The sequence below is a fragment of the Sceloporus occidentalis genome, unplaced genomic scaffold, assembly GCF_023333645.1.
Source record: "Sceloporus occidentalis isolate IW3139 unplaced genomic scaffold, rSceOcc1.0.p SCAF_11, whole genome shotgun sequence".
Classification (NCBI taxonomy): Eukaryota; Metazoa; Chordata; class Lepidosauria; order Squamata; family Phrynosomatidae; genus Sceloporus; species Sceloporus occidentalis.
Genome location: NW_028316991.1, coordinates 19,349,663 through 19,374,630, shown reverse-complemented (window position 1 = coordinate 19,374,630; position 24,968 = coordinate 19,349,663). Strand labels below are relative to the sequence as shown.

Genomic DNA, 24,968 nt, shown 5'->3' with positions numbered 1-24,968 from the left:
CTAGGTGTATTTGCAGTGGTATTTGTAAATTAAATATACAGAATATTACATTTATGGTAGTTTGTTTACCTGTTAATGAAACTATTTGTGCTTCCATCAGCAGTAATAGGCTGTGTCTGGAAAAGGCTTACATATTAAGCGATAAACTGGCAAAAGCCTTATTCTCTAGCCGTTAGAAGTATAGTTTATTTAAAGAAACCTATGCATATTTCTAAATGCTGACATATTGTGTAAGTGTATGCAAGCTGTGATTCACTAATAATATATATAGAGAGAGAGCACTGACAGCGGATACATTGGAACACACAAACACACACACACACACCTGAACACATTGTATTAGCTGCTGGTTCCTACTGCCCATAGTATAATGTCCATACTACCCTTGTTGAGTCGGACTGCTCTGCGCCCAGCTGTGTCCGTGAAGCCATGGAGCTGGCTTGGAAAGGGCCGCTTGAGGTGCCGTCAGGACGTGGCAGTGCCAGGCTGCAGGCTGCTGGGCACGCACCCAAGGAAGGAGCCCATGGAGCCCCTTAACACAGGACAAGGTGCCAGAGACTTTATCTACAGCCTTCATGCCACAGAGAGGAGTTGCTTGCTGCGAGAGCTGCACAGATTTGAATCCATAGCTATAGCACAAGGTGAGAACGTCATGCTCATTGTGGAAACCATCCACCTGTCCTGGATTTCCAAGGGCAGTCCCTGTCTTTGTCTTCCTGTATGGGGTAATAGTTAATAATAATTTTGTATTCCGGAAACCTTATATCATTATTGCTACTAATCTAGTATTTGACTTTGTATTCGACACATTGATTGGCCAATCTCAGCATTCATCTGACTCAGAATTTAAGATCTCCTCAAGATCTTAAAAAGCCTGCCGTGTGTAGATGGCATTCAGAGGCCATCACATTGAACGTGGTGGAAGAGAAGGTAAAGCCATGGATGGTCATGAAGTCCTGATTTCAGTAGACTATTTTGTATTGTCCTTGTGTTCGTGGCAGTGCTCTGACTCCGAGGTCCACCTCTGAAGATCTGGCAGGATCTCCGAGGTGGGAGGTCGGTGATGAGTCCTGTATTGTGTCTGAGACTTGCCGCTATAAGGGTCCTACGTGCTCGCCCGAGAGTAACCATTCAAAATTATCTTTCTTAATTGAGCAGTTCCATGATGTAGTAATTTTGCAACTTTTTAGTTTAATCCACCTGACTTCCGCAGGCAAAGAATAACGCTCGATGGTAACTTGTTGCTGTAAATGTAAATATTAAAATGCAGGCAAATATAAATACAACCAAGTTCCTTTTCCCTGTACTGAAAGGCTTCTGCATTCACTCTGATCGACACCCTGATTCATTTGGGGAGCACCATAACCTTCGAGTTAAGCTTAAAGAGAACAGAACATTTTACTAACCCCCTGTTTGAAGACGTGTCAAAGAATGGCAAATTCCTCACTTCTAGCATGGGCTATGAGGATATACTTATTTAAATGTATTTATTTAATCTCTGTGACAAATAATTCTGGGCTGCCTCCTTGGTTATGTTTGTATAGCTTTACAGCTCGTATAGAAATGGGTGTAGGAGTAAATTTCGGAAGTAGTATTTAGTAGATGTATGCCCTATCTGCTACCAATATGATGGGGGTAACCGAGCATTGATACTCCTGCTCCTCAGCTTCCCGTATATCGGTGATGTTTCCATTTGTATTGGGTTCCTCTACGTAGAGAAGGTGCAAGAAATTACCGTAATGGCCGAAACATCTTTTTTTCCCCTCCATATTTTATTATTTCAAAACAAATATGTGGCAATTAATTACAATGCTATAGACTTATCGTAAATAAGTGAGGGTTGGTTTCCGAATACATCGAAGCCTTAAGGTACGGTTTATAACTAAATTCCTTATTGGCCCAAATATAGGTCACTTTAGATGTCCAGAGGCGTTGTTCGCATACCGGCAACGGGGTCAGAGATGTGTGTGCTGTGCATTGTATTGTAAACCTGTGAACACACACATCTGCCCTGAATGGGTTAATCCCATTGATTCCTCTGGCTAATCAATCTTGACGTATATCTGTATATAAGGATGTTCTGTTGTTTAAGAAAACCAAATGTGAATATTATTAGTGTTGTTCCTCCCCAGTAGAGGGGCTTATTTAATTACCTGTTGGTGTTTGGCAGTTTTATGTAATGAAATTAATTAGCGTCTGGATCCATATGATCAGCAGCTTTTTTTGCTGTGATTTCTTGACACCTCTCAGTACCGGCAGATATCTCCCCGCCTGCGAGGTCAGAAGAACCGGCCTTGCGTTCCTATTAACTTCTGCTCGAGGAGCTGAATCCATCCTGAGATGTAGTGAGATGTTGTTGAGAGATGCGTTATGGTGTTGCTGTATAGCGTATTGTGCATATTGCTTTGGGTTGCAACAATGTATATTTTTTGGAAACCCAATTGGTAAACATCAAAAATATGACTGAGCTGCTGGACCCCTGACGCTTCTTTGCAGTCATTTTCTCGAAGCCTAGTGACGCCTTTGTGCCGACTTTGCAATAGTCTGAGCCCAGCGCAAGGACCGATAACCCATATATTATCCCTCTGTTTATAATATGACACTTATTACCCTCTCCCATGTCTCCATATGCATCTAAACCGGCTCCCGTAACATGGAAGAGCATAATGGGAGGAATATTTAAGCATCAGCATGAACTTTATGGGTTAATGAGCTCTGGTGGAGCATAAAGCACGGATGGGGGGCTTACTGCAGCAGACAAGGGGCTGACAAAGCATGAATAGTTTTATGGCACGCTCTAATCGTGTATACAGTGAATGTGTACTTATTGGACAAATGCTTCTATGGCAACAACCTGTCAGTGGCTGCTTTTGTGTCACATGACAGTTAATCTTTCCCTAAAAAAAAACCATATAAATGAGACAAGATTTTACATTATTAAAGAATTATTTCTGGGCCGGGTTTGGCCGCTGGATGGTTTATAGGATTGATATTTGTAATTCTGCGTTTTGTTGTGAAAGCGTAAAATGAAAGGGTCTGCATCACAAGGACTAAAAATATTAATCTCCAGAAGGCGGATTTCTCTTCTTCTTACTGCATCTCCTTCTGCTCCGCGCATCCAGTGTTTATTCGGTCTTTATGTACAGACATTCTTTGTTCTATAAGTGGAAACAGAATTGCGAGCCCTGATTGTGCGAGCGCGTGGAAGGGCGGCTATTCGTTCTTTCCAGCGTCTCTAGCAGTGAGGGAGGGGACGGCATGTGATCGGGGTGGAAATACAGAAGTCTGTGGACTGAATCATAGGTCTGAACGCGCGTGACCGTGATTACAGCGTACCGTTCGAGAGTCAGAGTGACTAATACGTGGCAGCAAATGCTTTCCTAACCTTAAGGGAAAATCCGAAAGCTATTTTATTCCCGGGTTCGCAATTTATGTAACAGGGATGGCCAACCTGCGGCCCTCCAGCTGCTGCAGGACTACATCTCCTATACTCCTCAGCCAGCCCCTTAGCTGAAAGAGCATTATGGGAGATGTAGTCCTGCAGCAGCTGGAGGGCCGCAGGTTGGACGCCAACGTATGATGTCACAGCGTGTGCTCAGCAAAGAACTTTGTAGTACGTTGTGTTACCTGGTAATATAGGTGATTTACAGAGAGCTATTGTGATATCTTTACATCTAGCAGGATTAACCTTGTGGACTATTCACTAAATGGAGAGCTACCAGGTTGTGTTCCAACTCCCTCGCTTCACTTTTTTCTCTCCGGTGTGATGGGCTGAGCTGGTCCCGTATAATGTAAACTTCGACGGACGTGGAGACTTTGGAGAAATGCCATGGATTTACCTATACATTACGCAGGGTCAGCCAAGGTCTCCCTGCAGCAGAAGCTCACTGGGTTGGCCCCTCATAATGTATCGTGAAGTTTAGTGAATAGACACCAAAACAAACTTAGTTCTGTATTGTTTAGCATAGGCTCTGGTTCTTCGTTTATGATCATGCGGTAAGGAGACGCTTGGAATCGGCGCTATCCCGTCTGCACTTCCACTTCTCGCAGAACCTCAACACTTCAGACCTCTGTGTATCAAAAATGAACAGTTTAGTCTTAAATCTACGGCTGAACACCCTCCGGTACGGAGGAGCTTAGTGTGTGCTGCCCCTGTACTGTGTCCTCCACGTGTCCTACACGTCACGCGTGCCAATAACCTCTCTTTGATGCTCCAAGATGTGACATCGTGCGTCATTCTTACGGAAAGCAGTTACACGGAGTCGGCTTCACTTCTATGTTTCCCCTGTGATTTGGAAATGAGACGGCACGGCTTGCCATCCTGCGTAATCTCCCGAATGACAGTATACTTCCCCGAGTTATCTCCCAAACCTTTTCTCTCACACCATAAAAGCTATAGTTTATTTGCTTTTGCTCTTTTCATTACATACAATCTCCGCAATGCTTTTCTTTGAGGCTTCTTATACAGCGCGTGAGGCATATTCTGCGGCAGTAAGAAGGATGGTAGGCATTATAGTTGTCAGCTGTTGCCTCGATGGGGAAGGCGAAAGAAGCTTTCTAAAAAGAATTGTGGATATTACTATATTACTACATATAATGTATTGGATGTGATATTGTGGTGTGGCTCAAAAAGTGCCCCCCCCCCCCAATTATGGGGTTTGGAGTATTAACTCATCATATTCAGGATCTGGTTATATGTCTTCTGTAGAGAAGAATATGGAATGCCAAGAAATAAGTCCAATTATACTGAAAGACAGTTTGGGCAGCATGGAATCTGGTGTCGCTGCGCAGGGCCAGGATACCTCGTCTCGCCATATACGTATAACTGTAGTGGATTTTATATATATGTGTGTGTGTGTATATATATATATATATATATATATATATATATATATGTTCTTTGTGGACCTTAAAAATGAAATCCATACGGCACTGTTATCCATTTGTAGTGGAGAGGTTTGCTCTGAAAAATTGTGGCTGACTTTGTGTTAGAAAATGTAGTCATGGCCTAAAAAGTTCTTGGCACTGTATGTATTTTGTTTTGCCTGGTGGGGGGGTTGTAATTTTTAACCATATATTTGATAAACCATAAACCCCCTTTTAAATATTTGATGAACCGGCTCCTCAAGTTATACAAAATGTTGTTCTTCTTTAAAAATCTTAGAAATACATAGAACATAATTATTAGTGACGAAAAAAATCTTGCTTCAATTAAATGTGCTGTACCTGGCAGAGCTAAACAATGACCCAGTTTATCTTCAGCAACATCTCCTGCTTACAGCAGTCATACCCCACATGAGCCACATCCATGCTGTGCATATTACCCTATATGACATAGTTGTAATATTATTGCTATTGACGTAAGAGCTCCGAGGCTGTGATTTATTAAAAAAGTATATTTTTCACTTATAACACTAACAGGGCGTTTTTTGTTTTTTTTTAATTTTTTTAAAATTTATTTTCCATTTAATTTTTTGCCATAGTGCAGTATGGCTCGATATCCCTTTGGGGGATGATCACACTGTGATCAGCAAGCAGGGCTCCATAGCCTCGAGGATTGCAATATGTGCGATCAGCCAGCATGGGGAGCAATGGCGGAACCCAGCAGGGTCTAGAAAGATCCTGCTGAGGCTTTCCTATCTTCAGGTTAACTTTCAGTTGATGTCGGTAGCGACACCCACCGGAAGGGAATGCCAGATAGCGTAATCCACTATTGCTTCAATGACGGTGTACCAGTGTTCACTGTCAACCGGTACATCCTAAAGGACGAAAGGTAGAAACAATGACGTTTCTAAGTGACCCCAAACTTTTGAATGGTAGTGTGTGTTGCACAATAGGAGAGTTGTTCTGTTTCATCCTCATCAGTCAAGTTGAAGGCTGGCGGCCCGGCAGGCAGGGTCCTGTGGGATAAAGGGGCGTTTAAGAGGACTGTTAATTGTTAAAGTAATGGAAGGCACGGCCAAACAGTTCTTTTCCGGGAGCTGGAAGTAACTGGCGAGAGAAGCGGATGTGATTGTCAGCCGTTAATTCACTGAAGCTTTCACTGCTACCTTGAATGCAGGATGAGGCGGCAGGTGGCTGGCCGAGCAGTTGCTGTCGGGGTTCTCCTATGTGTGGCAAAGGGGGCTGCGTCACTGCTCCTCAACCTCGTGCCAGCGTCCTCCTCCCGTGATTCCTCCCGTGATTTCATGAGCTCCGGGAGAGCGATTAGTGATGAGGGGCTACATATAGGAGATCACCGGGCTATAGGGGGTGTCTGGTAGTTTAAACTCCAGAGAGAACATTTAAAAAACGTAAAATTATATATAGGCCGGTGTCAGGCATCCCACGATGGAGGATAATTGGCCGCTTTATCAATAAATCATACTTTGGCTCAGCCTTTTATTGGACACTGCAGATAATTAAACCGCTCGGTGTTGTAAGAAGTCATTATTTTACTTTTACGAGGGAGAGAGGGTTACTCGAAAGTTTGCTCGAAACAAATGTTATATATTTCCTGGAAGTCGTTTTATTTTCTTCTATATTAGATTATTTTTTATATTAGAATTCTGTCTGGCCGTCCCGGGTCATGCAGAGGATTTCTAGGTGAAATGCTCTGGGGGGCTGCTGCTGAGCCTTCCCCTTTGCTCACCCAGGAACCACAGGCTGTGTTGAAATACTGGGTGCCGCTGCTTACCCCCCCAACATTTCTGATGTCGGCATTGGTATAACTTTGTCAGGTACCCCTCGCAACATAATGAACCCAAACCGGGGTATGATTCTGGTAGGGTGGGGGGCACAAGGCCTTTAAGCAGCATTTTATATCTAGATGAGGTAATTAAGCAATTGGGAACATCATTCATGCAGAATCTGGAGGTGTATTAAAAGAAAGGTAAAGTTGTTACAGTAAATTCACTGATCAAACTCAGAGCCTAGCCCCTCCCTCTCTCTGATGCTGGCAGAAATGACCCACCCATGAGGAGCACACTGGGGAGTACATGAGCAGTAACTTGTGACCCCTTGGAGAGTGTCTGCTGGTAAATGCCCCAACATTGATGCAGCGAAACAAGTGTAATTGCCTCTCTAATCGTCTGTGATTACCGATTTAAATAATCAGAAGATAATATTAATATCCTTATTCTGGTTTTCTAACTGTACCAACTGCACTCGGGGATATTTAGAGCAACTCTCCATTATCGTAATTGAATTGCGCATAATTTGTGCAGAAAAAGTACTTTGGATCTTTATTTTTTCTTCATTTGGTTGGATTGTAGGAGCGGATCTGTGGAATTTAGCACCAGCTTCTAGTGATTAATGAAGCCTGCGGCCACATTTTTAGTTTACAGAATGCGGTCGTTTATTTGAAACCGTTTCTCCGCTGCTTTGGCAGATGAGACAGAAAACGGTCTGCGTCTGCAGGAGGAAAAATGCTGGAACCTAATTCCCTGCATAAAAAATGTATGATCTTAACCCTTCACGTGTAATCTTAATGCATGATTACACCAATTAATGCCGCCGGTCTCGGCCCAAAGGAGCAGGCAGCCTCCCCTACCGGCAGACTGGATACAATGTAGCCGATACGTTGTAAGTAACCCTCCCAGCACAGATGCCCTCTACCCAATCAATCTTTTGTGTCATTAACCCCTGATGTGCAGCTTTCATGTGTGGCGTTAACCGTGAGATGGTGTAATGTAACCAATGTGCCAAACCGATTGGTGTGTTTATGGCACAATGTCTGCGATGGAGCCCTGCTTTAAAAGATGCTTCCAAGAGGTTTCACGTGCTTATGTCACGGAGCGATGGCATATGACATCATATCCCAGCACTCTGCAGTGATGACAATGGCCGTAGGGAAGGGCTGCTTGGGTCAGGCCGAGAGCCAGGTAAATGCACCAGGGTATGTCAACAAGCGCTGTCCGGACTGATGGTCTGAGGTTATTATTTGGTGTTCTCGATAGCAGCAAGCTTTCTGCGCGATGGTTTTAGGATAGTCTGTGTTGGGTTTTGGTGCCGCTCCTTCATGCTGGTTTAATTACAAGACAAAATAAAGCCGCCCTGGTTTGTGTTTCCCGGTTAGTGAATGCCTGTTCCTTTCATTTATTGTACACCAAACGCCAAGTCTCTGAGCTATTTATATCCGTCTGTGTGATAATCCTTCCGCTGCCGGCGGAGCCGCTCCGGCAGTAATCTGTTTTATTAGCTGGTGTGTGATACGCAGCAAAACGCTGATATCCCCGCTTTAATTATCTGCGTTTGCAGCAGGATTAAGGGGACCGATGGCAACATTGGATTTCTTGTTACGGAGAGTTATTGGAAGCAACTTGGAACGGCCTTCAGGTGAGGAATTGGCCGTGGGGGACAATAAATATGGAAGTGCATGCTGGCGAGAGCAGTGGCCATAAACTTATAGAATGTGTTCCCCCGCTACGTGGCTGGAAGTCAGAGCTTTTGTGCTACAACGCAAAAGGGATTTAACGCAGTGAGTTATCGAAATGTGTATTGGGCCACTCGGAATTTAGGCTCATTTGCGGTTGGCCATGAAATGTCTTTCTCTCTGTCTCGTGACACGGTGGCACCGACACACACACACTGTGGCTTTGAGTAATATTAAATATATATATATATTTTCCATGCGTTGTAGGGTTGCCGATGAGTTGCATCTAGCTGAATGTTGTTTTGAATGCGGGCAGGGATCGGTGTACGGTGCCCGCAACCTAGTAAGGCTGCCAGAATTAAACAAAGGCGCCCGTGTGCTGGCCGCTTACTGTTTGATCAGTCGGCACCATCCATGAAAAGTTGTTCGATCGCCACCTACAAGCAGGACATGGATATAAGCGACATTACAGGTCAATAACCAAAATAAAGAACTCGCACAAATATAAGTTTCTATGAATGTATGTACATACATATGTCTGCTGTCACCTAAATAGGCTTTGTGTGCAATCTACGTTTACGACTACTTTTGGAATACGCTTTCTAAGGACACTCTGAGATTTTTAAGAAGAATATTTTGTTTTGGTAATTTATCTGGTTTGGCACACACTGGGAAATAACGAAGACGTATGTTTAACCGCCTGACGCGATGCACATTTTGTGCTGGACTAGGTATCCGTAGGGGGGAAAGTAATGTGTAAGGATGTCCCTTGAATATAATAAAACTAATAAAAGATGATTTTACTGCCCCTAGGGAATAATGTGCCCTCATCCCATGACCTGTATCCAGGGGATGATGGGTTCAGTGGCGGCTCAGCCAAATGCATTGAGGGGCTATCGTTGTCCGCGGGCTGCCATGTATAAAGGAGGCCATTAGTGGTGCGACGTTGTAGCTCTTAGCACTGTGGGTGCCTTTTTATTGTTTTTATTCTTTGAAGGTCTAAATACGTTATGTTTGACCACAAATTGCCGCGCGTCATGTAATGAGCAGATGGGCTGTTTGTTAGCGGCTTGAATACATTATACCCTCTCACACGCAGAAACTCCTTAGCGTTTAGCGGTTGAGCTATTTTTATCTGCTCATAACGAGATAATCATTGCGTTTCCTTTACCATCGCCGCTTGTTGAGGAGCATCTGACATCTTTCGGTGGATCGCACCCCACTCTTTTGTCACCAGACCAAGTTAGGCAGCGGACTTTAGTAAATACAAGCTTGCCCGGCTACAGAAGAAGCTCATCTAAAATCCACTGCCCTGTATCTAGTCCGTGCGTAATCCGGGTTATCCTAGCAGATTACTAGGTAACATCGGCGTTTCGCAAATCAGAGCAGGTTTGGTTCCTTTTTCGGCTTTTTTTTTTTTTTTGGGCGATCCAGCTTTTGATGAATGATGGCTGTTTTATTGTTGCTATCCATCATCGTTCCTGATCGTCCCGTCATTGTGTTCCGCGACGCCTGTGCCAGCAGTTTTTATACAGTGCTGACTGCAGAGCTTTATTCAGCAGCCTCCTTTATCTCTCGTACTTTTAGCCAACGCTTTACAAAACGGTTTTTAAAAACTACGCTAGATGATGTTTAACCATACTTTAAAAAATACATTCTGGGATTCACCTTTCTAAAAACAAAACAACAACCCCCCCCCCCCCTCAAAATAACAAACTTTAGAAAAGGGTGTGCATTTAAAGCGGGATTCCCATATCATTTTGCGTTGCTATCGCTGCGGTGTTGGAAGGGTACCTAGTGTTCAACGCATCGTTTAGCTGCATGGACCCTAAATGTTGCGAATATGCATTACCCTGGCTTAGAGAACGCAGCAGGCAGTGGTCAGCTCAGACCCCCTGCGCACGCTTGGAAAGCCCCCCCCCTCCATTGATTGGCTGCCTCAAAGCAGTCAATCAGTTGCAAAATATGTCGGACCACAAAGGAGGAGGGCAGTGTCAATTTTGTGCATTTTTATATTTATTTTTTTGTAAAGCACTTGGAGTACTTTAATATGCATTCTTAAGACAAACCTTTTAATGTAGCCAGACAGGTTAATGAGGAGGAATAATCATCCAGATCTGCAGAACTGGAGTTAAGGTGGCTGCTCCCAAGATGTACAGAGCCGGCCTTAGGTGTTCTGGCGCCCTGTGCGAACTACTCCTCTAGCGCCCCCCCCTCACTACCCCCCCGTCTGTCCCTTTAAACTACCCCCCCTGCCCCTTCAAACTACACCCCCCTCTGCCCCTTCAAACTACCCCCCCTGCCCCTTCAAACTACCCCCCCCTCTGCCCCTTCAAACTACCCCCCCCTCTGCCCCTTCAAACTACCCCCCCCTCTGCCCCTTCAAACTACCCCCCCTCTGCCCCTTCAAACTACCCCCCCTCTGCCCCTTCAAACTACCCCCCCTCTGCCCCTTCAAACTACCCCCCCCTCTGCCCCTTCAAACTACCCCCCCCTCTGCCCCTTCAAACTACCCCCCCTCTGCCCCTTCAAACTACCCCCCCTCTGCCCCTTCAAACTACCCCCCCCTCTGCCCCTTCAAACTACCCCCCCTCTGCCCCTTCAAACTACCCCCCCCCCCTACTTCTCCTTATCCTAACTTACCTTGAGGAGTCGGCCTTTTTCTTTTTTCCTAAGTTAATATTCAGATTTTGGGGGGTCGTCTTATAATCAGGGTCGTCTTATAATCGAGCAAATACGGTATTTAATACAGTTGCATTATTTGTAGGCTAACAGAAGGAATCAAACCCACGAGCTCTGTATAAATGGCACAGTATCTTTGAAGTCCATTCTGCTGCTCCCGATTCCTTGACCTTTTCTTGGCTCTGCTTTTCCAGATCTTTCATCCAAGTGGTTTCAGTGCATACAGAGCCCTCGTAATGTTAAACGGTTACGCTGCGTGCATCTTAAGCCCGGTGTTGTCGGAAGCTGCCTCGCTTAGAAATCTCTTGGCCGATATTACGTCAGATCGTGTTTATGTTAATCTATGTTAAGATGCCTCATGTGATCCATCCCAAAAAAATAAACGCTTACCCTTGTGTGAGGGCTGCCGGCCAAGCGCATCCTATCACCCAGTGTACAGCGCTACGGAATATGATGGCGTTATATAAAACAATAAATAGTAGTAATCACAGGCGTTCAATCAATATGTTCACATGGAAAAAGCTGGACAGGCTCTGGAAGGTCTAACATTTCCATCTATTCATCATATAGTTCTGGAACAGAAGTCTCGTTATTTAAAACCGATAATATTTGAACCTTATTTACGTAATAATTCCCGGAGATAAAGTCATGGATAGATGGATACATTAGAAATGAATTAACACACACTTCCCACTTTGTTTAAATGGATGGACTTTAAACTCTTGAGGACTTTAAAATGCATTCTTTAAAAAATGAATATATATATATATATATATATATATATATATATATATATATATATATATATATATATATATATATATATATATATATATATATGGATATATGGATAAATAAAGCATTGACCTTAAGTAGAAGCTGCAGCAACCCAACTCCTCCCTTAGTCGCCACCGATTGGGTTCTAGCTAGACTACCGCGATGTTCTCTGAGCCAATGCCAGACCAGACTGGTTCAAGGGTCCCAAATAGCTTGGGGAGTGGGCAAAAGGGTAAATGTATATTGGGCGATTCTGCAGAATCTCCCCCCCCCCCCATGCATTTTCGAGTTGGACACCATGGAAATTTAAAGGGACCCTACAGTGGCTACAGTGACCCTTTAAACAAACTTTGTTTCTAAGTAGTAACCAACCTCAGCGTCCCGATTTCAGTGCTGCCGTTGAAGATTATTCTAATGAAGAATTTATATATGGAAAGAACATAACGTCGTCATGGCCAAATACCGGCAGCCGAATGAATAAAATAAATAGAATCCTGGAAGTGATTACCCGCGCCTGACAGTCTCTCCCCGAGTGAAGCGCTTTATACGATCCATACAGCTCCCAAACACAGCTCGTCCCTCCCGCCTGCTGCTGCACATGCTCTTAGTGACTTATTTATTGTTTTATATAGCGCCATCATATCCCGCAGCGCTGTACAATGGCTAAACTTTACTATTCCACTTAAAGGTAAGGGGGGCCCTGATCAGGAGCTTACAGTCTAGAATATATCGTTACTTGCATGATGAGATGAGCTTCATGGAATCCATTTTTTATTTAAAATGGATTAAGATAAAGACCTTTTTTATGTAATGATCTATCTGCTCAATTGATTCACATTATGTGCTTTGGCGAGATATCCGCTGTTACTTTACTTTTGATGAAGCCGATGGTAACAAAGTGTCTCCCAACTTGATTGTCTGAAGGATTATTATTTGGAAAGGATGGAATGTATGCAATTAAATTAAAAGTAATTCAAATGCACCCTCCCCTCCCCCGCTACAGAAATGAGGAGGTAGCTTTGAGTTGTCTTTATGGAATCCGTTTTCAATTAAAAAAAAAAACCAAAAACCATGTCACGTTGTACTTTACATTTGTCCAACTAATGGTAACAAAGTGTTTCGCAATTCTATTGTCTGAATTTAAAATGATAAATAATTCTGCAAATAGTTGCTGGGAGTTCAGCACTTTATGAAAAATTTGCAGAAATTCTGTCTTGGGGAAAAAAGAAGTAAAAATATATAATATGAGAGATGCCCCGTCCTTTATTAAACATTCTCTTTCCAGCCATTCAGATCAGGGCTCATGTAACTACACAAGTGAATCTGCTGTTGGGGACGATACTTATGTCACACGCTGGTTATTTTATTTGTATTTATTATTTACAGAAACAAATTAAATACAATTGATATCTGAAAAAATATTTCCATTTATTGTTTGAGGCGTATATATATATCCCATCATCGCGGTGACGTCCTTATAGCCTCTGTGCCGTCAAACTCATTGGGGTATTTGGGTCTCTGGGTGCTGGGCTGATTTTCTCGTAATATAAGCCAGGTGAAGGTATGAAAGTTTGGTGCATGTTGGCATTTATGATTACAAGTAGGTAATAATAACAAAAATAAAATAAGCTTTATTGACATAAGACCTGCCTTGTCTGAGACGCTGCAGCCCGGCAACCGACATATGTCCGCCGACGGCTTTAATTCGTTTTCTTTTGGGTCTGTTCACTATAAGGAGGGTCGTTGGGATTGTTGTGTAGTAGACTTCAGGTTACTTTATTACTTAAATGTCAGAGAAGACCCAGTCTGCCCATTCATCCAGAACTCAGACCTTAATCTCGTCTTAGATTCAGGAGCCGTATGCCTCATGCATGTTTACGTTCTCTTACTGTATTGGCCCCTTCTGCTTCTGAAGGAAGGAAGGCTGTTCCATGTATCTACCACCCTCTATAGTACGGTACCGCCCTACAAGGGATGCTTGCATTGGTCTGATAAAGGGCCATTGGAACACAGGAGCGATGGGAGTGATAACGGGCCATTGGAACACAGGAGCGATGGGAGTGATAACGGGCCATTGGAACACAGGAGTGATGGGAGTGATAAAGGGCCATTGGAACACAGGAGTGATGGGAGTGATAAAGGGCCATTGGAACACAGGAGCGATGGGAGTGATAACGGGCCATTGGAACACAGGAGCGATGGGAGTGATAACGGGCCATTGGAACACAGGAGTGATGGGAGTGATAAAGGGCCATTGGAACACAGGAGTGATGGGAGTGATAAAGGGTCATTGAACACAGGAGTGATGGGAGTGATAAAGGGCCTCTGTACGCCTATGTAGAGATTCCATTAAAAATCAGCTCCAATAGTCATTTACAACATTAACCCCGTCTGCGCTGGATTTCTCATCCATTTTATGTTATTTTAATGGACAAAATGTGCTTTTCGGTCAAAAACAAGGAAATTTCCCCCAAACTTTGTGTGTATATGTGTGTATGTATGTGTGTTTATGTAAATATATATAATTTGTGTTTGTATAAAATGTCTTCTTCAAATCAATTCTAGCTTCCCGATATCCTAAGACCCAATCGTTTGCGGGCAAGACGTCTCTGGTTCCGGCGGCCGCTCCGGAGGACGCTGGTATTGCTCTTTGAGTGTGAGCTCAGTGGCTTTGCGGCTGGCTTACATGGTGTCAGGTGGCTCTTTGCTTCACGTGTGGCATGTTGCGTTGAAACTGGTTTGCCGTGGGGAACAAGTTGTTTTATTTAACTGCATGATTTCCGATACAGAATGCCTTGGTTTGGGCAGCTTTCTGGAATCAAACTCTCATCAATCTGAGGCTTGTCCAGTGGCCTTAGAATCCGGTATTATTTGTCCGATCAGCGCTCGCTGTGCTGTGGTCAGGTCCCCATGAGGGCCCGGAGATATGAATTATTTATTCTCAAACTATTGGTAGCCCGTGGCTGATGCCTGTTTGAAACGTACGCAGTAGTGAAGCTTTAAATGTGGATTATGATTAAAGGTCAGCGCTGCTACATATTCTGTGCCATGATGTATTCACGTAGATTGTTTAATTCTCTCACAACTACAACAAGCCTAACTGGAAACACGGGTGGTGGTTGTTCTGCGCATGTGCGTTTGGATTGGACTCTGCCAGCACCCGTCTGTGCCGGTGGCAATCTAGCCTGCTGAACTGGTATTAGGGGTAACCCTACTCCAAAAATAAGGACTTTTGACATATATCTTCATTTTTGGCCCATCATTTCTGCCATTCAGTCTTTAGCGGAACCGTTCAGAGACGGCTGACTCAGATGGTAATTGGCCATGAGACCAAGGATTGATTTCACGATGGAAACAATGTGCAGGAGAACAGATACGTTGTAACAATTCTCCATTCCTTTTGGATAAAAATTCATTATTTGGCACCTCCTGCTGCGCTCGCTCAGAGCAAGAATCGATTTTCATTTTTGAGATTAACGATCTAAACTCCCCGTAGTGACGGCGGATGAGCCGCGGCTCACTTTCGCATCTCAGGAGCTTTTAGTAGCCGTATAATAAGTCAGCGTTCAGACTCCATTCTGAATTAGTACGGTAATTGTGTTAATTCTCCCAGCTCTGATGATTGCTTCCTGCAGGAATTTTAAAAAATACAGTAATAATAAAAAAAATGTCGATACAAATTTCTGTGAATTTATGGTTTCCATATAGTGAGTTTTTGTGCTTAACACAGCCTGTTTATATATATATATTTTATTATTATTATTATTAAATTATTTGCAAAGGGCCAATTTTGGCCTCGGTACTCGTATCCTGTAAACCGAGATTAAGCAAAGGTCAGGTTGCCGAATTAAGAGCGATTCTTGTGCAAAGTTTTAAGTTTTATCACCATAGCAACAATAGAATGACGCGACCAGCAAGAACACTGCATTTGTTGCTATGGCGTTAAGACCACTTTTTGTACATAATTACCGTTTTATACGGTGTATTTATAGGTAAGAACACATTTTAATCAGCTGAGCATTAAAAGGATACTTCAGTGTCCCAGAAAGCCCCCCTAATGCACATGAAAGTACAAATGCTGAGCACAGCTCCTGTCTGGCAAATAGATGGGGGATGGGGAAAGGGGCAAAGGCTTATGAGCAGATTCTGCAGAATTCCCCCCCATGCATTTGCAAATGGGACACCAGATGAATTTAAAGGGACCTTGTCTTTCTTATTCATTACGGCGACTATGGTGGCTGGAGTGTCCCTTTAAATTTGCCTATGTCATACTTAATCTGAGCGCTAATGGTTAACGGGGCCGGATTGGCTGGGCATTTCCCACTGCAAAAGAGATTTGTGCCAATCGAGGCATAGATCTTCTCTCACTGCGATTCTGCCAGTCAGCGCTGCGCCATATATGATGTCACATCATGATGTCACTTCCTCTGACCAGCACACACTCTAAGGAAGACCTCACTACACCGCAGACTGCCAGACTCAGACGCCTGGATGGAGAGAAATATGTGTGTATGACTATGAAGGGGGTACGCTAAGGAAAGGGTTATTAAGATGATGGGTGGTTATGGAGGTGATGATAAGTTATGTTGGACAGCATGAAGATGGAGGGGATGATTGTGATGCAATATGGGCCGATGATGGTAAGGGATGGAAATTTGGTGGTTGGAGGATAATGATTGTGGTGGGGGCTGTGAATAAATTAAGATGTGGTTGGTATGACGGTCAGGGGCAACTCTATACTTATACATACATACATACATACATACATACATACATACACAGCCACTCTTACTTCATACACTTACCCATACGTACATGGGTGTATATATATATATATATACACACACACACTCTGATGCCATACACTTACCCATACGTACAGGGGTATATATATATATACACAAATACACACACACTCTGACGCCATACACTTACCCATACACACACTAACACCTTACACATACATATATACACAAATTGATGGACATTGGGGGAACTTGATGCTTTATTTAATAGATCAACAAACTGAACAAGGTAGTTAGAAGTATAGATTAAAATCTTAATGCATAACTTCACAGAGTGCACTTATAGTGTATTATATTAAACGCGTGAATACAGTTTTATTAGCCGAGAGAGTGAGTGCCGGGCCACGGTTATCTTGAACTTTGCATTTGCACAAGCATTCAGCGAGCACAAACTTCTGTGACAGCAACAAATTTGCACAACATAGGATTTCTGCGCACGCCAACTACTAGAAACGACACAGGTCCTATTACCATTCCTAAACGAATGCCCCGTCAGAGCCCAGGGAGTCGCAGGCTGCGTCTGTTTTTTTATATTGCTGATTTACATTGGGTCCGGAGCTAGAGAGATGCCGGCGTTCCCAGAGGACAGTCAGATGTTCTCATTCGCGGAGAATTCCGTCTGGCGGAGTTGGTTTTGAGAAGTAAAACCCATTTATATCAGGCTTTGACATGGCTGGTGTTTCAGAAGCCGTTTTAGAGGCTGTACGCTTGGCTCGGTGTCCAGATGTGCCGTCAATCACTTTGCCTGTCGGCTATTACAGATGTTACAATTTCTACATTTTTTTTTTTTTTGCATTATTCCAAATGGAACATGATGGATCAGGCAGTTTATTCCAGATGGAATAGGCAGTAGCGCATATGTAGCGCTGTCTGCCACGTTGGTGTGATGGCTCTCGGTGTTCTTCTCGGCACAGTAGAACACAGTAGTAACCCACTGTGTAAACCACTGGGAGCGGTAGTCTTCCTGTCCCCAGGTTCTGCACAATTATTCCTCCCCATTAAGTTATTGTTAAACTTACTGTCCCCTTTGGTGACAGATGGGGGGAGGGTGAAGGTAACTCAAGGCGAAGGAATGAAAATGATTTGCTACCTTTTCACACAGATCCCATTCTCCAGAAGGTAAATTGACTGATCACTATCTATTGTTCAGCAGCGCGTAGGACCTTCCTGCATTCGTTTCTGTCTGTAATACCTTCCCTCCTGTAAACGGGGGGAAGTAATTCTTCACCGGAGAGTTGCCTTTTGTGAATGGTACAGCAGTAATCTAATATAATTGGACAAGTTTCAAGTTCTCTTAACCATCTTCTCCTTCTGTTTCAGAAAAGCTGGAAGCTGCCCCACCATCATCAGTACAGCTAAAGCACGGTGAGCCTGCGCTTCCTTTTACATCGTACGCTTTGTTGAGAGATCCTGTCCGTATAGGTGTTAGAATGATGCGCAGAAAGCGACAGACAGTGTATTTCTCAGAACTGACATACATTTAGTAGAATAAAAACAATGATTTGTACTTTTAAAAGGACTCTTCAGCCATCGTGTGCATTTCAATAGATGTGCTAGCTGCGTGGTCCCTTTAAAATGCATGGGGGTAGATTCTGGACAATGCGCATGAATGGAAAATATCCTATTGATATGAATGGCAGCACTTTGTTGCCACAGCGTCCAGAATCTTTGGACCATGGAGGAGCAGGGTAAGGTTCTGCATCAGGTAAGTGATGTTGAAGTATTTAATAGGCATTCGCATTGAGTGGGGCTGCCAGCAGGAGTCTACTGTCCCTTTAAAGCTGCTGTTCCACCTGCTTTGCTGTATTCCAACCATTTATACCTAAAAGCAGCCATTAAAAACAGCATTCCTAGTGCTGTTGATGCCCAAACCCTAAGTAATTATTTAACTGTTTTGCCACCTCATTTTTTTTCTGTCGGGTGACACAAAAGCAGTAACTAATAGGTCTTCCCATAAAAACTAAAAGAAAAGCTATTAACATTTCCAACAAACAATAAAATGACAGATCTGTTGAGGTTTATTTGCTCATCGTGCCGCTGAGTGCTATGAACGTGTTTTCTGAGTGGAACAGCACCTCTAAACACACCCAGAAGTCCTCTTTCCAGTGATCTGCACAGCAATTAAAGCAGCTGGTTAATTATTGGGTGGCAAGCATGAGACGCCAACAGTATACTTTAATACCTCCCGGGCAGAATTACAATAATAATAAAAAAAAAACACCAAAAAACCCTTTCTTTAAAGGTCCCCATTACGTGAAATGTCACGGAATTAAACATTTTTTACATTCCTGCCATTTATCATTTTTATCAGGCATTAAAACACTGGATTGAGTCTCGCTTTTATTTGGGGTCTCGTATGTATTGTTTAACTCCCAGCGCACCCCCCCCCCCCCAGTATATGATGGCGCAGAGCGGCGTTTAACCTGCTGTTCCGGAATCGCTGAAATCTGTGATGTGACGGATGGAATTATAGTTATTATGTCGGCGGCGTGGCGTGAAGCGGCACAGCCTGGCCGGGGCATGGCGTCCTTATTCAGTCTCCTTTCTGATCTTTACCCTGCCCCGCTGTATAAACGCCAACTTCAACAGGGCAGATAAATGTGCCGGCCTCTCTTATTCCTTTAGAGCCAACGATTAATTCCTGCGGAGAATAATAATAAAATGACCCCTGACCAGAATGTTGGAGGATTTGCAGCGTGCCGCTGTTCTACATTTCAGAACTTGGCCTGCTCTTAGAAATGTGCTGTCTGGCCTTACGCTATTCACTAGGTTCTTCTTACCGGCTTATTCGTCGTTATCAGTAACAACCAGGGTTTTTTTTCCTTTTCCCCGGTGTATTTTTTGTTCTCTTCTTCTACATGGTAACGTAGTAATGTAAGTGAAGCGTGCTGCTCGTTCATTTAGTTTTGTTTCTTTCTTCAGTTTTCATCCACAATGCACTACCATTCGTTGGCTTCGGCTTCCTGGACAACGCCATCATGATCGCTGCGGTAAGATGAACTTCTGCCCGTCCTTTCAAACATAACTGGTGGCTTCTGTCACGGCTGCACTAACCCAAAAGCCCCAGCGAAATATTTCATTTATCTGATGCAGAATAGCTGGAAATGTATCTACTCCAAACACTAATGCGGCAACATACACGCTGCGGTACATGCTACATGCCACTGTACACGCAGACACACGTTCTCCATACACTCAGTAGGTTCATCTCTCCAGGTTCTTTCTGTGGTCATCTGGATATACCAACCTGAGCGCAGGCATCGCAATCAACAATTCATTAACCACCTGTTCTCAGGCAGTGATAGCCAGATTCCCAGTCTGGCCGGAGCATTAGTGGACTGGACTAGGGTGTATCAGCCACGTTTATTCCCTCCCCGTCGCTGTCTTTCCCGTACTGTAAAACGGCTCGTTGTTGTTTGGTAGAGGGGGGAGAAGGTAGAGAGGGTCAGGGTAGGGAACTGATTAGATCATAACGTATCCTACGCTCCCCGAGATTAGGCGTTAAGCTATTTATCAACGAGTCCCACTCCCGATCTGCGTGCTCGGCGTGACAAGCCATGTCCACACTCCGTAGCGAACGGTTGAGACCCAGAGCAGCTGCGGGCTCGGCGCGGACGCCTGCGTCTTGATCCCATGTCCTTTTTTTAGTAACACGATTGACTTTCTCTGCAAGGTCAGGTACAAGGAAGGAGAAGCGCGGGGGTGACATGTATGATTAACGCGCGCCCTTCAGCTGTGTGTCGGGTGATCGCCGGGTGACTTTATGTCATTTCGCAAAGACGTCCTAAATAGTTGTGAAACGACCTTCCGCCTTATAGAGGATCTGTTACCCCCCCGGATTTTTCATTTGCATAAACTAAATAAACGAATATAACAGGAACTGCAGAATAAAATAAATAAAAACCTCGTGTTTATCCCCGGCAGCTGCCATATTAACGTTCTGTTCTTGAGCTCTATAATAATACACAAGAATAAGCATTTTAGCGATCGTTAAAGCGTGCCCATACCCGGGAGCCCGAGACTATTGAAATATTAACCCTTTAATAGCCTGTTAGGAAGAGTACGTGAAGAGACTCGCCAAGTGTGTAAATCAAACGGCTCTGATACGGTCCTCACGGAAACATTGACTCGTCATCACTTAAAGATACCCTTGATTAAGTCACCTGCCTTCAAGCAGGGGTGTCAACCATGACATACTGGGAGTGAAAGCACCCGCTTAGAGTCTTATATAAAATCACAGCCGTGTAGAATAGGACAGAGTCAGCTCCAGGCTGTGTGACCCGAGAATCTGCCCCTTACCCTGAGAGTCGGGGGTCAAACCCCATGTATGGAAATGCTTAATAGCCCTCAGGCAGCAACTAGCAACTGGCTTTACCCGCGTCCCCTGCCAAGTAAATGATGGCGTGTCGGGATTACTGCTGCCAGCACTCATCCGCTTGGCTTCCCTGCTATATATACTAATTCCGATAATCTAACGTTTGTCACCAGATATTATACTTCAATTCCCATCATCCCTCTATCACCAGGAGCGCTTCTCACTCATTGAGTGTGGTTGGGTCGCCTGCAAATGTTTGAAGGAAAAATAAACATACTTGCGAGAGCGCAGGGTTTTTTTTCTTTCTGTAATATTTAAACCCCTTTGAATATTTGTAATAATATTTTAGGGATTTTCTTTATCCCCTAAACTGAGCATTCCTCCAGGGCGAGCGTTAACTGGCTTACTTCAGCAGCAACGGTAATTGTGTAGAAAAAGTCTGCTGCTATGGCAATAATGACCTGCAGCCTATCAGTGCCTGTTTTTTTTGTCTCACCTAACTAGCATCTCCAGTAAACGGGTTACCACTGACAAACTTACTGGATTTGGGAATTTTGAAACAAAATACCACAATTTTTATTGTTGGTATTAGATTAAAAGACTATTAATTTTCAAAAATATTGCATAATATTATCCGGTTCAGTTATCTTGGCCCGATCTACTAGACAAACACCCCGACTCCTGATACGACATTAGAAAGTCTTAGTCTCAGCAGGACACTCTGACTAATGAAAGTCTATGGAATGAAATAAATTTTACGGAATACATGAAAGCCGTCAGCGGCTCGTTCTAACGATTGTCTGTTCTTTAATTGCAGGGAACGCAAATAGAATTGTCTATTGGTGTCGTTCTAGGAATCTCTACCATGGCGGGTAAGTGTAGCCACACACGTGCTGTGGCTTTTCTTTTTGAGATGTTTTACACAGAGGTCAGTCCCGGGACTGAAGCTGAATTTCTACACCGGAACCTGCGCGGCGCGTTCTCATAGTAACCGCAATGAAACCAGATGAAATGTGGGCCTTTTTATGAAGGGATCACAAGGATCACAAGTGATCGAAAGGTTTCAACGCTCTAAACTTCATCTTTTGTTAATCTAGAGTTTGGCTAAAATTGAGACTTTGTTCAGCAGGAGGATAGAACTGTTTGTACTCCACGTTTGCATAAAACCTTAATTCCAGCGGATTGGGATTGATAAATAGCTGCGCTAATTCCGACGTAATATACTCGGCAGGGAACGCCGGTAAATATCCTCTTAAATCATAATGGGTTATGGAGTTACTCGGCAAATTTTTTTTTAATTTTATTTAAAATAAACTCCTTAGATGGGGAATATGACATAATAACACAGCTCGTGAATGTCTACGGGTCGCTATTACTCCGGCCTGTGGCCAGGATGCTTTTCAGTTTCCGCAACGTGTTGGGTACTCTTGTATTACATGAGCACTTTTATCGGTATTTGCAAAAATCACTAGTGTAAAACCCGTACGGATCATTTTGGCACAGGCTAGAATAATAAAGGTGAATAATGCTCTTTATTCCTTTGTGTGTGTGATCTTAATTGGGGCAGATAACCGCGCATGTGTCTGGCGATTGCTTAGTCCACATGCGTAGATCATCATTATACACGTAGCTGGGATCCCTTTTTCTTGTTGCGGGGTCCCTCACTTATCAGAGTCTGCCAGGAGAATATTTCTGCCGTGCTGATGGACGTTATTTATTAAGTCTTGGGATAAGTGCGTGCCGTAAAAGCGCCGCGTAGGAGTGCGGATTTATATCGGCTCCTAAAATGTTATCTGTGTCTTTGCAGCTGCCGCCTTAGGAAATCTAGTGTCGGATTTGGCTGGACTCGGGTAAGTCGCCGTCTATGGAAACTCGCATACGGTTCATACGATCTCTGACACCCCGAGTTCTGCTTCCAAGTACTTTTCCATTACCCAGAAAATGTAATGTTTAATGACGATTAAAAGAACGCCTAATGTCGACTGTTGGTTAATGGGAAATGAATTGAAATGATCGAGGAGACGCGATGGATGTTTCCTAACGTGCGCGTGACTTTGTGTTCTAGCCTCGCAGGTTACGTCGAAGCTTTATCCTCAAGATTAGGTTTACCGATTCCAGACCTGACGCCCAAGCAGGCGGATATGTGGCAAACGCGCGTCAGCGCACACATGGTACGTGGGGTTTATGTTTCAATCCCTGATATCGGTGGCTCCGGTGACGCGATAAACGCTACCCGCGCTCCTGGTTTTGGGCTGCTCGCTCGTATTTTGTGAGTTTGTGGAGTCGCTGTCACACCGTACTGTGCCAACAGATCTCTACTGGATGGCACCTGCCGGTGTTTGGGGTAAAGTACTGCGGAACTTTCCACTCTGTGACTTATGGAAAGTTTATGTTGCAGCTTAAACTCGGTGACGATATATACGTCACGATATGATAAAATCGGACGGCAGATAAGAACCATTCAGCTCCTCCAGTCTGCCCATTTTTCCGGATGTTTAGACTTAATCAGCCGTCGGTCTCGTCTTAGATTCAAGAGCCATGTTGCCTACCCCATGCGTGTTTCTCGTCGTTAAGCTTCTTCTCCCCTTTGGCGAAAGTTGGTTGTGGCAGCTTTAGGAGGACGATTTTTAGAACGGGTTATTATTCACGTAGATTCCGCCACCCTTTCTAAGTGAACCTCGGCTCTGCTGCGATAAAGGAGTCCCAGGCGTTTACTAAGCCAATTATTAAACATTTTAATAAATGAATCTTTTAAGCCGTAAAAGCTACGTAAGCCTCTTCGGAATTCTGGCTAAGTCTTGAAGGACATTTTTCGTTTGTTTCATTAATGTTTTTGCCCCTTTTATTTTTTAGGGTAAGGCGATAGGAGTGGCCATCGGGTGTATTTTAGGAATGTTCCCTCTGCTCTTCTTCCCGAGCGACGAGGAGGAGAAGGCGAAGGCGGAGAAGAAAAACTGACATTTTGTACCCTAAAGAAATCATACCTCAGCTCAGTATGCAGACATCTTATTAACAATAAGCAACCGAGGACTTCCACACGGGAACAAAAGCATATCCAGCATGCAGGGGACTCTTCATCTCAACGTGTGACCATTACCCCGGCTTCAGTTTTACTTTGTATGTATGAATGAAGAGTAAACCTTTTTCTACACTGGCCAGTTGACTGATTTGTTATTTTTTTACCCCGTAGGGGATATATTTTCCGACGCCGTTATCTTCAGATTTGTTTCTGAAAATGCCGATCGCTGCCTATTGCGTTTTCACATTTTTTTTTTTGTCTTCGCGTCGGCTCTGCTTGTCTTATATTAGAGAGATCAGCATTTCTGACCTTGTTGCGTCCAGCTAGGCTTTTAATATAACCCCTATTGCCCACAGCCAGCACTTTTGCATTGTGATAATCGATGAGCTGAAGATGGCTCGGTGGAGGGCTACAGGTTACTTGCGCCCGATTGTAGATGCCAGTGCTTTATTTTCTATAAAAAAAACAACAAAAAAGTCTATAACCACGTTGATACTTCAAAATATAAAATCTGTATATACATTTTCCAGTTAAGGAACTAGACATTTACATACATGCAAAAAAACCAACTACATTTCTAAGAACATTTAGCTAAATATTACAGTGGGGTAGTGAAGGACTGGATGCTGGCATGGCTGAAGAGCATGGGAGTTGCAACACCTATAGGTCTACATGATGCCAGGCATTATCCGTAAACAAGCTTATGGATCCTGTTTCAATAATTTTATAATTAACAGAAGTAAACAAATTAAGTTTCAGAGAATTGGTATTCAACGTGGGTGCCGAGGGTTAATGAACGGCGTCTCTTTTAGTTACTTGGCTATATATATATATATATATATATATATATATCTATATATATATATATATATCATATATATAATGACTCGCCTTCATCCCTGAATTTGCGGAACCCCGTTAATGTGTTTAGAACGTCAGCCTCTACTAACAGATTAAAAAAATTATTTATATATCTATATATATCTCCCGATTAAACTCCAAAGCTCCATTAATTAC

At 43.5% G+C, this 24,968-nt stretch overlaps 1 protein-coding gene across 1 annotated transcript; it reads left to right on the top strand.

Moving 5' to 3' along the window:
- Nucleotides 1-523: 523 nt before the first annotated feature.
- On the top strand, nucleotides 524-23,890 carry LOC149305671 (transmembrane protein 65-like). The gene is made up of 7 exons (XM_089477481.1): nucleotides 524-641; nucleotides 17,938-17,982; nucleotides 19,540-19,607; nucleotides 21,750-21,804; nucleotides 22,740-22,782; nucleotides 22,998-23,103; nucleotides 23,786-23,890. The coding sequence occupies exons 1-7, from the start codon at nucleotides 524-526 to the stop codon at nucleotides 23,888-23,890; spliced, it is 540 nt and encodes a 179-aa protein (XP_089333607.1).
- The last annotated feature ends 1,078 nt before the right edge of the window (nucleotides 23,891-24,968 follow it).

What these genes read in the sequence shown, in the direction of transcription:
- LOC149305671 (XM_089477481.1), top strand. Translation starts at nt 524, where the DNA reads ATGGAGCCCCTTAACACAGGACAAGGTGCCAGAGACTTTATCTACAGC. An exon ending in AGGAATCTCTACCATGGCGG is followed by an intron (nt 21,805 to 22,739) that starts GTAAGTGTAGCC and finishes GTGTCTTTGCAG; the next exon opens with CTGCCGCCTTAGGAAATCTA. An exon ending in CGCGCGTCAGCGCACACATG is followed by an intron (nt 23,104 to 23,785) that starts GTACGTGGGGTT and finishes TTTATTTTTTAG; the next exon opens with GGTAAGGCGATAGGAGTGGC.